We start from the raw sequence: 15,408 nt of genomic DNA on the forward strand, positions 1-15,408 counted from the left end.
CATTTATATATAAATCTAAGTTTATTATATATGTATTTTATTGTTTTTATTTGCGATATATACCATGTACTCGTAATCTGAAACGGAGATTTCAATTTTATTTCATTCTGCTATATGTATCGTTTATGATTTTATTCTATTGAACCATTACAATTAATACATTTAACTAAGTGATATTTAAACCTATAAAATGTTGAGGAAAGAAAGTAAATTGAATATCGGAGTGATTAAATAAACACTTCAATTAAGTAACATTATCAAGACATATTATTCAAGAATTTTTAGATTGTGGAGATGTTATTGTTTTGTTTGCACTCTACTTGAATCATGAAATACATCACCATATATATTTTGTGTATCCTATTCTTATCTAATTGGCCAAGCTCGTAATGTAATTAACCAGAAAAAAAAAAACTCAAAATATGATAAGCCAGTTAAATGTTAAAAAAAAGTCTCCTATGAGACAGTTTACGTATTTATATTCGTGAGACATATCGATACGACTCATATCTAAACTGAAATGTAATATTCTTAACATAAAAAAATAATCTTTTTTCATGATCAGTCGGGACAAAAATGAGACTCGCATCACAAAATTAACCTGTAAGACATTTTCATAGGAGTAGTATGCTAAATTAAATATAAATTCCAAAAGGGTAGGTGATAAAATTATTTTGAGTTTTGGATGCTCCGTACATCAAGGTTTATTTCAAATTTTGGTGACAAAAATATAAATTATTATTGGAAAATGGGAGTTGTGTACATAGAAATTCAGTAGGTTGGGCTTTCAAAATTGTGATCTATCAACTCAATCGAATGTGCCCAACACTCCGAAGTCCGAAAATATGTTATTAATTGAGAAAAGCCCATAGCCCAAATAGAATGCATACATTAGAAGCCGGATCGAAAAATCCACCAACAGGCCCAACATATATATGATAAAATGAATACCTTATCTGATACATATTTTATTTTTAAGCTGTTCGCATGTTGTTTTTTTTAAAAAAAATATATAAAGAAAGAAAGAAAAGAAGAGAAAATAAAATTTTTTGACAAATATATTATAATTTGGAATAAAGTCTTATAAATATTTAAAAATAATCCGTTGAAATCTTTTAACACAAGACCATTCCAACCTTTTTCTCAATATCATATAGATTTTGTACGTTCAAGATAATCTCAATATATACTTGTTCTTATATCCTTAATTTCTGATTAAATCTATTTTTCTTCTACTACTTTTTCTCAATTTTGTGTTAATTTCATTCACTAGCAGTGTCAAAACCCAAGATCATTAAAACTCTTTTTAATAAATGATATATTAACTTATAATATATATATATATTAACTTATTATGCTTTCAAATATTGAATGCGTTCATTCTTAGATTTTCAAGTATTAGGCGCACGCATCATTTATTTTTACATGTTTTCAAAAATATGCATCCTCAAAATTTAAAAATGTATTAATCATAAAGATTTTAACAAAAATATTAGATGTAATTAACCCTAAAATATTTAGCTTGATTAACTTGTGGAAATACATGGTGTTCATGCAACTTGTAACAAATCTCATTTTCTAAAGCATTCCAAAGTTTTTTCATTTATTTATCACGAAACATCATATACTTCATTTAATGAATCAAAATGTCATGAAGTGCAACTTGTTTAAAAAACAATGGAATAGCATCGGGGAAGCCAAGTTGATAAAACATTCCAATGTTAAAATAATAATAATAATAATAATCTTGTCAAAAAAAAAAAATTAATAATAATAATAATTGGGGAAATTGACATAAAGAAGAATAATAGAATTTTTACTAATAACTTGGTGTAATTTATGTCATATGCGATCGTTCTTTATCCACTCGGCCTCAGACACTAGAATGCAGGTATTCCAACCACAGAACCACCATATCGCCACCGTCCTCCGCCACCAAGACTGCCGGTTTTCTCCACGCGTCACCGATCTATATCTCTTCCCCATCGCCTTCAATCGTCGCCATTTCCGTCCCATTTGCTCTTCTCTCCCCCACAGCCAGCATACACTCCCAGACCAAGAAAACACCCCGGTCCCCGCCGGCGCATTACCGAGCACTGTAGATGACTCTCTACGGACCCACAACGCAAAGTCGGCGGCCTTCCTCATCCGCCACCTCTCACCCCAAGATCAGCAAAACCCACTTCCACCGCCGCCGCGAAGACAAGAACACCGTCTGCAATTCTCCAAAGAAGATAAAGAGAAGCTGTTGGAATTATCATTAGTTAACAAAAGAGCCCCACAGTTTCCGGGCTCCATTTTCGTGAATAGTTCTTCCCCACCTGTGAAGAGTGTTTTCGAAGTGGAAAAAAGTAGACTTGATGATGGTGCTGAGGATGTGGATGATGAAATGCTTATGAAGGCACTTGAAATCCGGAGGAAAGTGACTGTGGAGGTTTTCAAAGAGGCTATGAAAAATGGGAAGTTTGGAATCACTTATTCTGAGAATTTGATTTCCAAGTTGGCTGATTTCCTTGATTGTGTCATGATTAAGGCTGCTTCCATGAAGCAGTTGCCTGAATTCTCTGGTTGCACGTACAACAATCGTGCCAAGGCATTCATTCGTGAATCTGGTGTTGTTCATCTTATCAGGTGAATAGATAATATAACTTGTTTAGCTAAAATATATCATGAAACACACCTTGCTGCTCAAGCTCACAACATTGCTCGAACTTGATCAAGCAGTTAATTTGGAGCTCAATTCTAATGCCTACAGGGTACACGGACTTGAGCTAAAGCTTGATCCAGTAATGAATTTGGAGCTCAACTTTAATGTATGTTCGAGTTACTTGACCCGTTCTAGCATCATTTAATCTCGAGTTCCGACAAGTTCAATGTTAAAATGACCAAAGTGGCATTGTTTTTTATGAATTTAGTGGATGCAACCTTTTATTTATAATATTATAAATAATTTCAAAAAATTAAATAAATACAATAGCTCAAGTTCGAGTGAAGTCGAATACCCAAGCTCAGTTTTACCAGGCTTTGCTTGAGCTGCTTGCAACTGGCGCCTTGGCCCATTTGCACCTCTAACTGACGAGAAATTTCATGTTATTTTACCTCAAAATACAAAATATGTATAGTTGCTTGCCAACAAAGTTCTTGGATCAGTTGGATAAGCAACTGCTACCAACTAGGAGAAGTTGCTATTTTACTATGAATTATAGCTTTCACCTTTGGTCATCTAGCTTTGAATCTTGAATGAGTTAGTTTGTATGATACAAATTCAGAAAATGCCTACTATATGAATTTCGATTTTGAATTTCATGTAGGTGGTTGAAACACAATTCACTATCATATCCCCAAATTGGGAAATTGATATGTGCTTCAAAAGGAAATGTTGTTTCCATCAGAAATTTGGCTGAATGGCTGAAATCAATTCATGTTAAAGGGAGATTTATCGGGGTTGCTATGACCCGAGCTGGAGAAACTGCATTGGAACGGGATTTGGAAGAATTGGATGAAATTGTTATGTATCTGGAGAGCAATGGTGTGAGGCAGGATTGGATGGGCTACGTAGTCAGCAGATGTCCGGAGGTACTGTGTTTTAGCATGGAAGAACTGAGGTCTCGTGTCGAGTTTTACTTGAATATGGGTATGGATAAAAATGACTTTGGAACGATGCTTTTTGACTGTCCCAAGGTTCTTGGTTACCTTTCCATCGAAGAGATGAACAAAAAGGTACCTAAAGTTCTATGCTTTACACGGAGCCAGTACATTATCATGGTTATTTTCTCATCATTGTGTGGGTGTTTTTCTATGAATTTGTGAAGTTTCACAGGCCTTAAATTTATAAACATGTGCTTATTTGGTGCTATAAGTCAATATGTTGATCCCAAATATTCTGCAAATGCTTAGTTTATGTATTATTCATGCACCAAAAACTCGCAGTATTTAATTACTTCTGAAGATGTTTGCTTATTTATCTAGGTAGCTTATTTGAAGGAGTTTGGCCTTGACGATCAAGATGTGGGGAGATTATTAGCATTTAAACCACAGTTGATGGCATGTAGCATCGAAGAACGATGGATTCCTCTCATTAAGTACTTTTATTACCTTGGAATTTCCAAAGATGGCATGAGAAGAATCCTAACTGTAAAACCAATTATTTTCTGCATTGATCTTGAGAGCACCATTGTCCCAAAGGTATGCCTTGCTTGCTGATGTCGCATTATGTGTAATTTAATTTGGGAAAGAGATTGTATTTCAAATTGTCAATAGTGTAAGTGAAGCTTAATATATTTGGCTCCCAACTTCCCTCCTATCAAAGTTAAGAGAAATAACTATCCAACCATAATTCGGTACATTTTGGTCTCTTGTGGCATTTAGTGCTGCTCATGTACCATATGTTGACATTTACCTTAAAATTATTTATGAAGGTTCAATTTTTACGAGATATCGGAGTTCAAGATGATGCCATCGGCAGCATGCTTGTTAGGTTTCCCTCCTTGATGACATACAGCCTATACAAGAAGATTAGGCCTGTGGTACATCTCATCTTCTAATCATTCTTCCTTTATTTATTGGCGTCGCAGCTGAACTTTCAAGTTCCTGCACAAAAATTCAAACATGCAGGTCGTTTTCTTGTTGACGAAGGCCGGAGTTTCTCAACGGGACATTGGGAAGGTGATTGGGTTGGGACCGGAACTATTAGGATGCAGCATAGCTAATAAACTTGATCACAATGTGAAGTATTTTTTGTCACTTGGAATTAAGTTACCAGTGTTGGGTGAGATGATTGCGGATTTTCCGTCACTGCTTCGATACAACATAGACATCCTTCGACCCAAATATCGTTACCTTCGGAGAATGATGGTACGGCCTTTGCAAGATGTCATTGAATTTCCGAGGTATCACTCCAATAATGTAACTAGTTTTTCATTCAATCTTGATTTCTTGAAAGTGTTGTTTTCCCAACAAGATCAAGGCTAAAAAATGATAATTTAGTCGGCCAACAGTGGTAGTTTAGTTGGAATCGGGTCAAATTAACATGTGTAGAGATTTATTTTGAAATAAATTCAAATTGAACCAATATTCACTCTCAACTTTTTTGTTATCGACCCATAATCTGTAAAATTGTAGTGGTGAAAGGAGGTTGCAAGTGGGAAATCAATGGCTATATTTTCATGGGAAAGGATCACACTTGTTGGCTGGAAAAAATTATATGTTTGAATTGACATTTTCTTGCATACTGAATTTTTTGCAGGTTTTTCAGCTATTCACTTGAAGAACGAATAATCCCAAGGCATAAGATCATGGTGGAAAATCAAATAAACTTTAAGCTGCGATACATGTTATCAAGCACAGATGACGAATTTCACACGAGGGTCGCGGATGTAGTGGAGAGACGAAGAAGATTCGAATCTGGTATAAGGGATGAACAGCCAACAGACTGAAATTGATATACCTACAAATAATACAAATGTATTTGGCGACTAACCCAATAGTTTCAGCATAGTGTATAGCATGTACATATTTTGTAATGTGAATACGGGACACAGCCAACATTGACCGATAGCAGCTCTTTCTTAGGTTACCCCTTTCATTGCATTGATCATCAAGTAACGTCATACATCGAGCTAGAACGTTTTGTAATTAGTCAGAGAACTTGCATTTTTTCAAAAAAAATATTCAAACACAAGCGTAACAGCATCAACTAAATATAACCACCGGGTCATAATTAACATCACAGGAAAAAATTGTGACAATCCGTAACACAGAAAGTGAATTTTCTATTCGGATTCAAAGCATTCAAAAGCAAAATCTCATCACCGACGCCTTACTGGAATGGACAGATATGGCACCAGAACAAAGTAAGCATCTGCAGTCTGCACTGGTGCATCGGATGAGAAACAAAGTTTAAGCAGTTGTCTTCATCTTTGAAGCTGCATCAGTGCTCAGAAATACCGGGTGGATTTCATGACCCTCCTTAGGCTCAACGTGAACCCACTTGCGACCAGTCAGCTTGTGTCTCTCAAACTTGACACAACCTTCCTTTAGAGCATAGAGAGTGTGATCTTTCCCAATCCCAACATAATTTCCAGGATGGAAACGAGTTCCCCTTTGGCGAACAATTATATTTCCAGGTATCACTCTCTGCACCCAAAGCAGAATTGCATTATAAAATTCAAGATTTCGTGTGATAGGAAGAAGGAATGATGTTTATAAAGGTTAAGATACATGGTTCACATCAAGAGATACAACACCTGCTTACTTAGTTCAAGAACTAGAGATTTATGCATTCACACATCCAATATTTCATGTGGCGCTTGTCACTAATTTTGTACTTTGAAAGACCTCTTGATTCAATTAGAAGAAGGGGATGATTAAATAAATGTTATTTTCAGTTGAGCCATAAAATTTAATCAACGATCTAATTAAAAGCTTACGTTTTTACATAGATGCCTTTGATTTGAAATATTTGAGGGGGACTCCAGGTTATTAAAATTCAGATGCATAATTCAGCAATAAAGATTCTTTGCCATTTCATGTTCTGATGCTCACCTCTCCCCCAAACTTCTTAACCCCGAGATTTTTGGGAAGTGAGTCACGACCATTTTTTGTAGATCCTGCCGTCTTTTTAGTAGCCCAACGCCTGAAAATTAAGCTCAATCCCTCTCCAGATACATCTGAATAGTGCAAATCGAATAATTGTTCACCATATACAGCAATGCAAAGTATATGAGCTGCTATTACAAAAAAGCAAGAGCAATTTCATACCACTGGCAGAATTATAAACAGGAGTGCTAGTGATCAAATCCCGGATGCTCAACCTTCTCTGGAGTGATGCCACGATATTCATCATTTTGTCAACTATGTGAAAACACAAAACCAGTATTAGAACCCGAGCTTACACAACACAAATTGATTGATTCAAACATCTTTAAAACATCTAGACAAAAAAAATTCATAATTTTCAGTTCTCATATCCTCAAATCAGCCATATCATGTCAAACGATTTATATTAACTGCTGATCTGGTGCATCTAAATTAAGATAAACCCCACACCGACTGAAACCAAAGCATAAAAAAGAGAAAAACAGAGTGATCAAACCAGCTGGACTCGCACAAACCCGAATCACGAAATGAGTGAGGATCACAAAAATGCCTATCGGGAAGGCTAATATTAATTGGCCCACAAAGCCTACAAACAGAGATATGGGGAAATTCAAAACATTAATCACAGTTGCCAATAAAATTAATTCAAACATTTCATCAAACAGTTTATACCCATTCACAGAAAATGGTGACACCGATCACACAGTCATTATCTCGAATAGATGATCTCATTTAACACAGAAAATTAAGCTGAAAACTTGAGAAATTACAGGAATTCAGAAGTTTGGGCGAGTGAGTGAAAGAGGAAGAAGCAGTACCTTTCCCCTTAAAATGAGACGACCCAATTCTGAAAGTCCATTACGTGCATATAAACAAACCGGGTCTGACCGGAATCAAGTTTCGATAATTACATTTCACTCCAAAATATTTAACTAAACTTGTAGAGCCCATTTGAATTTCAAAGATTTTTTTTTTTAAAAAATATTTATTCAAGTTCTAATTTTGGGCTTTTGATAAAACTCTAAATTTGGCTTAAAAAATTACTTTTTAAGCACTTAAATGACTATCCAAACACCTTATAAATTAAAAAAGTATTTTTAAAAAAATGATTTTTTGATTTGGCTTTTGATACCAAACGGGATCGTAATTATCACTAAAGCTTGATTTATTCACAATTTACCCCTTTTTATAATATTTCATTTGGCAATCAATTTTGATTATTTGATAAATTGCTTGCTCATATATTTAAAATATTAGTTAATTTAAGTACTAATAATGTGAGGACATGTTGATTGATTAGATTAAGACTGTGTTTACATAGTGGGATATAATTATACATGGATAAATCATACTAGGATTATTAAAATGAATTTAATGGATATAAAATAATAATGAATAAACGGTACCATGTTTACTTTGAGTTATTAATTTTGACATTAAAGTAATGATTGGTGAACGAATTAAAATTTTACCCTCCACCTATTATAAATAATCTTATGTTTACTTTTGTATTCATAAAATTTGGATTAGATTATTTTTAAAATTTTGAATTGGGAGATGGTAGATTATGTTATCTATGGATTTGTTTTATCCAAAAATAGTGATAAGTATGAGTTATACCTAGAAATATGAAGGATGAGATATCACGTCAAATATGGATAAAAAAAAGTGAAATGACGGGTTTTGAGATTTGAAAATAATTAACTTTTTTCAAGGCCTAAATAAATATTGATGAATAGTCAAGCATTTATCTAACCTTTGGATAAATGTTTGATATGCTTTAATTAGGATAATTATTTGATTACTAATCTAACAAAATAAGTGTGATAAGCTATTCAACTCATCAAATTACATTTCTCCCTCTGATCACTTTTTCAAGATAAAAAACGACAACAAATCTTTAGGTATATATCGTTTTCCTCTTGAAGAATCTACAAATATTTAACTAAACTTATAATTATCCACTGAAGGTTGATTTATTTACAATTTACTCTTTTTTACAATATTCCATTTGATAATAAATTTTGATTATTTGATAAATTTATTGATCATATTTAAAAAAATATTAATTAATCCAGTTAATTTAAGGACTAATACGGTGATTTGTGAAAGTAAATGGACAAATAATAGGATAAAAACGAAAAACATGTAAATTAAGGTAATAAATATAATTTTATGGTTTTCGGCGGACCAAAGTATAATTATTTTGTACCGCGATTGAAATCTGGAACGACAACCTCAGTCCCGCAAAACCTCGTCAAAACTGAAATGGCGCAGGCGTGGAGATCCGCTGCGGCGATCTGTAAAAGCTCCCCGTGCGCTCGCCCTAGCTCGATACTCAAAACCCTAGCTCGGAGGCCGATCCTCTCCTCCGCCAGACCAATCCCTTGTCCTGCTTCAAGGTAAACACCATTTTTTTTATGCAAGTTTCAGTTGATTCATATGCATTTTTCAAAATAATTGATGTTGATTGATTTTACAGACATGCTTCGGTGCTGGGGAGTGTTGAATCAATGCTGCCACTACATAGTACAGTTGCCATTGCTCGATTGAAGTCCAACATTGGCTCTGATACTGCGTTCTGGAGTTGGCTGTCTCAAGGTGACTGCTTTTTGTTTCGATTTTTTTTGTTGATAATTTCGTGTTGTGTTTGACAGATTGGGTGACCTTGTGTCGTTTTTGGAGATGAGATACCCAAAACATTATGGTTTAGGTTTTATAAGTAAGCTAACACCTGTTTAGTTCCTAATCTAATTTTAACTCTTGGTGGTATGCAGAAGCATCACTGATTTGAATGATATTCGTATCTTCTATAGTTTTTTATTACCTTATCCATTAAGGGTAGCCTTTATTTACTGTGACATTTGATTGTTTGAACATGAGCAAGCGGAAAATTAGCCATTTACTCTGGCATTGTTGAATTGGTTTCTCTCTTGGCCGCCTTATGTTTGAGTTAGGTATGTGCGCATCTGTTACAAAGGTTGTGGACGAAACCCCTGAGACAGACAAGAGATTGTAATAGCTTTCAATTGCCCTCAGATGGAATTTTTGTAATTTTTTTTCTTCAAACACGGTTGTATCGTACGCAATAACACAATTAACTCTAGTTTAATATAGTGTAGAGTTGAGCATCTCCACTATTTTCAATTTTACAGACGCACAGACATTGTGCTTGAGAGTTGAGAGGCAAGTGTTGGTCAACATACTATACTCGTAACCAACTTACCGCTCTAGTGGATTGAACATGTGATCTTAGATTTAATATAAATGGTAAGAACAATAGCTGGTTTGTGTTAGTGGACAATTTTTGTTCTCAAACATATTATTATCAGTTATCAGTTGTCACGGTCTATATTATCTAAGTAACTCATGTTTCTTGTTTTATTTACTCTGCATGATTGCATTATGCTCCAGGAGATCCATTTTGCGTTGTAAAGTATAGACCTTTGACATCGTTTTGGGTTACAAAGAATGAGGATTTACATATATTTTAAATCCAATTGTTCACATGGTTTGTCTTATCCCTGTTATCAGCCCCAAATAGTTTCGAACGAAGTCTTGTGTGACGATGATGATCGTGTGATATTTTGTCCATTGATTTTCCAACTTTCTTTCTCCTATGCGTTCTTTAGATTTTGCCACTCCTCGGTAACCAAGGATAAAAAATCCAGACTTGAATTCAAGTGGCTCGTCTTCTCCATCTTCAACCACTCTTCACTGACATTTAATACTCCGGTATCACGATCATTCCCTAGTAAGAATTGCCTCCAGATCCTGAAATGAGACAAGATTCGTTGCTGCTGCTGTTTCTAATTTTGGATGATGATGCTGACTTGGTTACATAGTTTTCTCATTCCGTTTTTATACATTTGGATAGTTCTTCAAGTTTTGAGTTTTCCAAATCGAACATTCTTGCTATTCTCATTGTCTGTATGGATTTGAATTCGGATTTGGATATAAATATTTCCAAATAAGTTTTTGTAGGATCAAATATTCAAATTCAAGTCGAGTAGGATGGTTCCAATAATTGTATTAGCAAGTCGAGTCATTTGGGGGGATTTAATGTATTTTTTAAAAAGTTTGAGATGGATAAATGAATTATTCGAACTATTGCTCAGATATTAAAGATCGAAATATTCGAACTTATCCGTGAACTATTCGAACTATTGCTCGGATATTAAAGATCGAAAACTTCGTTCAAAAGATCGAAATGTTCGAACAAAATTCGCAAAGTATACATATTTATTATATCATTATATTATATTAATAAAATATTTAGACTCGTGAACTATTTGCGAACTATCGAATAAAATAAATTTGGATCGAGCTCGACTCGAAAAAAAGTTGGAACATGTTCGAGTTCGGCTCGAGTTCGATAAGTTCGAATACGAATCAAATATTTATCCAGCCGATTCGAAAAACTCGATCGACTCGATTCATTTAAACCCACTCAGTCTCACCTTTTTTTCCCTCAATAAAAAAAAATAATTGGACACGGTTTTGTGATTTTAACTTGTTTTAGGTCAAGTTGCCTATAGTTGGGTAGATCTTGATTAAATTTCAAGTTTATTTTTTAAAGAATTAATTTTTTATTTAAAAGTAAACAATGGCTCATGGTGGGACTCATTGTCGAGGACAAAATCATACAATAACCCAACAAAATCAACAAAAATAATCGATCAGATGGACGCCCCCACATTTATTGTGTAGCATCATAGGTCATACCAAAAAAAAAAAAAAATGTCTCAATACAAACCTCATGGATCATGCACAAGTTCCACTGTCATTTTATTTTATTTTTTTTTTACACTTGGGAATGAGAGTTCATATATGTTTCGGTTCGAGAAATGTCTGTATTGGGACGGTATATGTCGCTAGATCAAGAGATGAGATTACAATGTGTAGATAATACCTTAACAAATGTGTAAACCTGAATATTCACATGGGAGAAATACTGATGGGAAAAAATACTGATGATTTCGAAGTTTGATCTCTTACCTGTGTGAACCTGAATAGATGTCCGCGAGTTGCGAACTTGATCACCCATATGCCCTTCTGATCAGACCCTTATATCTGCATTGCAGTACTATAGGTGCACTGCCTTTGCAATGATTGAGAGACATGTCAACCTATATTATATTGGTTGAACAAAATTCCACCCTTTTCCGAACGAAATACAACAGTTACATATAATCTTCCGTCTTGGAAATTGAAGTTTTGTTATTTCCTTAACTCCATTAGCTATAATAGAGGATATATACTAATACAATGTGAGGATGGGTAATTTTGATGTTATCTTTGGGGTAGCTATTCCAAGGGCAATTCAATGGACCAAATCATATCATTTGAGGTGTAAATGTGATCTGGTCCATTCAATCATCCTTGGGGTGCAAATGTGATTTGGTCCATTGCATTGTGCTTGGAGTCAGGGAAGGGTCCAGGAATTAGAATTAGGATGAGCTTGAACTTAATTTAATAAATTATATAGTATTATAAAAAAACATAATATATTTTATTTATAAGATATTTTGAACTCATTTAAAAATTTCATGAATTTAGACTAATACAACAATAAATAAAAGTCAATTTTTTTTTTCAACCACTACAATTTATTTTAATGCAACAACAAATAATTTCATTACTTAAGTAATATATATTTTTCTCAAATCATAAAAAATATCAATTTTTAATACATTCATATCACACAACTATTACAATTTTAAAAATTAACCTGAAACAAAAAAATATTTCATTTGTATCTGTATTTAAGACTTGAAAATCCGAAATCATAAGCTGAATTTTATAAAAATATTTTAAACAATAAGCATACAAGATTTAAAATTTACTATACTATTAATTATTTTTGAAATTATATATCTATAACCCCCCCCCCCCCCCAAAAAAAAAATGGGTTGTTTTTAGGGGTGGGTTTTCGGTATACCGTATCAATAATATTGGTATGAAAAAATCCATAACGGTACCGATATCGAAATTCTGGAATTTTGGTATGGAAAAAATTCATAGTGATACCGTATAGAAATCGAAAAAAAATTCGATATACCAAAAAAATGTCAATATCAAAAAAAAATCGGTACGGTATCACGAAAAATCGGTATTTTGGCTCGGTATCCCAACCCTAGTTGTGCTATAGCCTAGCATGCACAATCCATACATAGATTCGTCTATGCTTGGAGTAGCTACCCCAAGGGTAGCATGAACTACACTGTGATTATGATAAATTGAGATGAATGGATGATGAAGGATATTGTAACTTTGTTGTCAGAACCCAATTTCCATACCAAATTATTCCAGCTTATGTGAATATTTATCATATGATCACATATAAATCATGGGTAGATAATGAAAATTAATATTTTTTTATGATTCTGACCTACCCTTTTTTTAAAAAAAATAAAAAATAAAAATTGCCCACTAAACTATTCAATTTTAGGAGATTCATACCGAAATGTTTTTGAGACCATATATAAGGTATACCTAATTGATATTAAGAGAACTTTGTTCGCTAATATATTAATTTTAGTATAGAATCAATTTTGAGTGGATATCTTGTAAGTCAGTTTCACGAATTTATATTTTTTAGATGAATCAATCGATTCGACTATATTTATAATTAAAAATAATATTTTAATATAAAAATAACATTTTTTCATAGGTCAAGTCAATAGAAATGTGACTTATCAAAATGACCCGTAAAAACGTCTTATAATATTATAATCAAATTTATATTTTAATTTTTGGTTAATGCACATCTATTAATGTAATAGTTTATTTACTAATCTGAAAATCTAACAATAATTCATATATCAAATAAATTTACCGATCAATAACATACATAGAAAGTTAACGCTAGAATAATAAAAGATAATTATAAGCTTTAAAAATAAAAATAAAAAACTAAAATTTGGAGTTTAATGGGTTGCATGACTAGTTATCGGATTCATGTAGAAAATTGTTCTTGATGATTGAAGTTGGTGCCTTGTTTTTTAGGTATGAATTGGTTGAATATTTTATTTTTTGATTATTCTTTTTTTTTTTTTGACACAATTTTATTCTTTGATTGATAACTTAAACATGATTTGGTCTTTTTTCAGTTGGAGTGTAACGTTACATTTTGATTTTCTTTGACTTATTGAGATATCAAGCTTTTCAATCCCTTTCCAAGTTATCTTTCTCCATATATAATTAATGTTAAAATATACATAATATCTCGAATTATTAATTTGCAGTTTATTATTAATGGGATAATTAATCTTTATCTTGATTAAGACATTTTCACGTAAAGTGAATGTATAACAGTAGTCGGCAATTTATATTATAATTTATAAAATCTAATTTAACATATTTTAGACAGCTAGCCAAACTATTTATTTAAGCATCGCTTAATTATATTGTTGGTAAATAAATATGTAATCAACTTTCATATACAAGTACTTTAAATTGGAGTATGTTTCTTTCTAATATGGATTTATGGATCTATATTTATGATATGAATATACTCAATCTATATATGAAGTGAAGAATAATATTTTTTTGTCGATCGAATCGAATATCTATCTCACAAAATTAATTAGTGAGACGATGTTATATGAGTTTTTTTTTTATTAAAATGATAGTATCATCTGAGACGGATCAATCTGATCCATATTTGTAATAAAAGTAAAATCTTTTAAATTAACATATAATATTTTTTATGAGTAATATATCAAACGGTTTCATATTCTAAATTCCTCCTGGATCTATATCACAGAAAAGTTTTCATGGTGTATAGATGCATTATCATCGTATTATCTACATGGAGGCTGCAACTATCCGTATAAGGAAAAATCAAAAATCCAAAAAGTCAAATCTTGGCCCACCCCACCCTACGGATTATTCTATGCTACACCTGCAGTAATTTTTCTCCCATAATGTGGTCAAATATCAACCATTAGATCATCAACACATATGTCAATTTTCATAAAAATATAAGGGTCCCACGTGATCCAATGGTATTGAAATAGGAGGAGAAACACTCCCGATGTAGCATAGACTAACCCCATCCCACTCCGTATGCATACACTATTCATAAAGTCAATGTAATAAAAATCATTTTATCCAAACAAACTAAGTTTTTACGTGTTTACCGTCAAATAAATAATCATCCATTTAACTCATAATTCGTCGAACTTAATGTTAAATCACGAATACTAACATCCGTGGATATTGATAATTCCATCAAGGTCCAAGGATATGTTAAAGTTACAAGGATATTTACAACAATTATATCGTGATATTTTGTTGTTATATCGTGGTACTTTGATATTATATCATGATATTTTGCATTCAATATATCATGAGATTTGATAAATTAATTTTGTATCGAATTTTGTATACTATAAAATTATTGTACAAATTTCGTTGTATTTGTAACATCGCTTTTTTTAATGTTTAAAAATAATTTAAAAAGCTACTAACAAGCTTTGAGAATGATCAAGTGACTCGATAACGTTCTTATGAGTTGTGTTTCTCTTCGAACAAAGCGCGTGGTGTGTATCCTGTGGTTTTAAGTATCAAAACCTACTTAATTATTTAATAAATATATTTTATGAAAATTTTGTAGCTAATGAATCTATGTTTGTTATATAAATAAATATTTTATGTGTCACAATTCCTAGGGGTACAACAGTCGTTTAAAGCAGCCGGCGCTTCCGCCACACCTAGCTCCCAAATTGTCTCCCACACTGTCTGCAGTTGCGACAGTGGCATTCTTGTAATATTCCCAAAACAAATTACCTAAAACGGTCCAACCAA

At 32.8% G+C, this 15,408-nt stretch overlaps 2 protein-coding genes across 6 annotated transcripts; one reads left to right on the forward strand and one right to left on the reverse strand.

Moving 5' to 3' along the window:
• Positions 1-1,866: 1,866 nt before the first annotated feature.
• LOC140887773 (transcription termination factor MTERF2, chloroplastic) lies at positions 1,867-5,593 on the forward strand. Its single transcript, XM_073295239.1, has 6 exons — positions 1,867-2,631; positions 3,312-3,720; positions 3,970-4,185; positions 4,419-4,526; positions 4,615-4,889; positions 5,246-5,593. Exons 1-6 carry the CDS (start codon positions 1,886-1,888, stop codon positions 5,433-5,435), a joined length of 1,944 nt encoding a protein of 647 aa, XP_073151340.1. The 5' UTR covers positions 1,867-1,885; the 3' UTR covers positions 5,436-5,593.
• Positions 5,594-5,696: 103 nt separating this feature from the next.
• LOC140887774 (uncharacterized) lies at positions 5,697-7,447 on the reverse strand. Of its 5 annotated transcripts, none has more exons than XM_073295240.1 (5): positions 7,270-7,406; positions 7,094-7,183; positions 6,760-6,852; positions 6,544-6,668; positions 5,697-6,135 (listed from the first exon to the last, which is right to left on the reverse strand). In XM_073295240.1, exons 1-5 carry the CDS (start codon positions 7,271-7,273, stop codon positions 5,899-5,901), a joined length of 549 nt encoding a protein of 182 aa, XP_073151341.1. In that variant the 5' UTR covers positions 7,274-7,406; the 3' UTR covers positions 5,697-5,898. The 5 variants fall into 5 exon arrangements, with proteins under 5 accessions (XP_073151341.1, XP_073151343.1, XP_073151346.1 ...); XM_073295242.1 differs by having other exon boundaries at positions 7,113-7,183; positions 7,270-7,308; XM_073295245.1 differs by lacking the exons at positions 7,094-7,183; positions 7,270-7,406 and adding an exon at positions 7,416-7,447.
• Positions 7,448-15,408: the final 7,961 nt, after the last annotated feature.

The sequence above is a fragment of the Henckelia pumila genome, chromosome 3, assembly GCF_033568475.1.
Source record: "Henckelia pumila isolate YLH828 chromosome 3, ASM3356847v2, whole genome shotgun sequence".
Taxonomy (NCBI): Eukaryota; Viridiplantae; Streptophyta; class Magnoliopsida; order Lamiales; family Gesneriaceae; genus Henckelia; species Henckelia pumila.

Coding starts and splice junctions, on each gene's coding strand:
- LOC140887773 (XM_073295239.1), top strand. CDS start 1,886: ATGCAGGTATTCCAACCACAGAACCACCATATCGCCACCGTCCTCCGC. Junction 2,632..3,311: donor GGTGTTGTTCATCTTATCAG/GTGAATAGATAA, acceptor AATTTCATGTAG/GTGGTTGAAACACAATTCAC. Junction 4,890..5,245: donor GATGTCATTGAATTTCCGAG/GTATCACTCCAA, acceptor AATTTTTTGCAG/GTTTTTCAGCTATTCACTTG.
- LOC140887774 (XM_073295240.1), bottom strand. Junction 6,853..7,093: donor GGTTTGTGCGAGTCCAGCTG/GTTTGATCACTC, acceptor GTTTTCACATAG/TTGACAAAATGATGAATATC. Junction 6,136..6,543: donor TTAAGAAGTTTGGGGGAGAG/GTGAGCATCAGA, acceptor CTTTGGGTGCAG/AGAGTGATACCTGGAAATAT.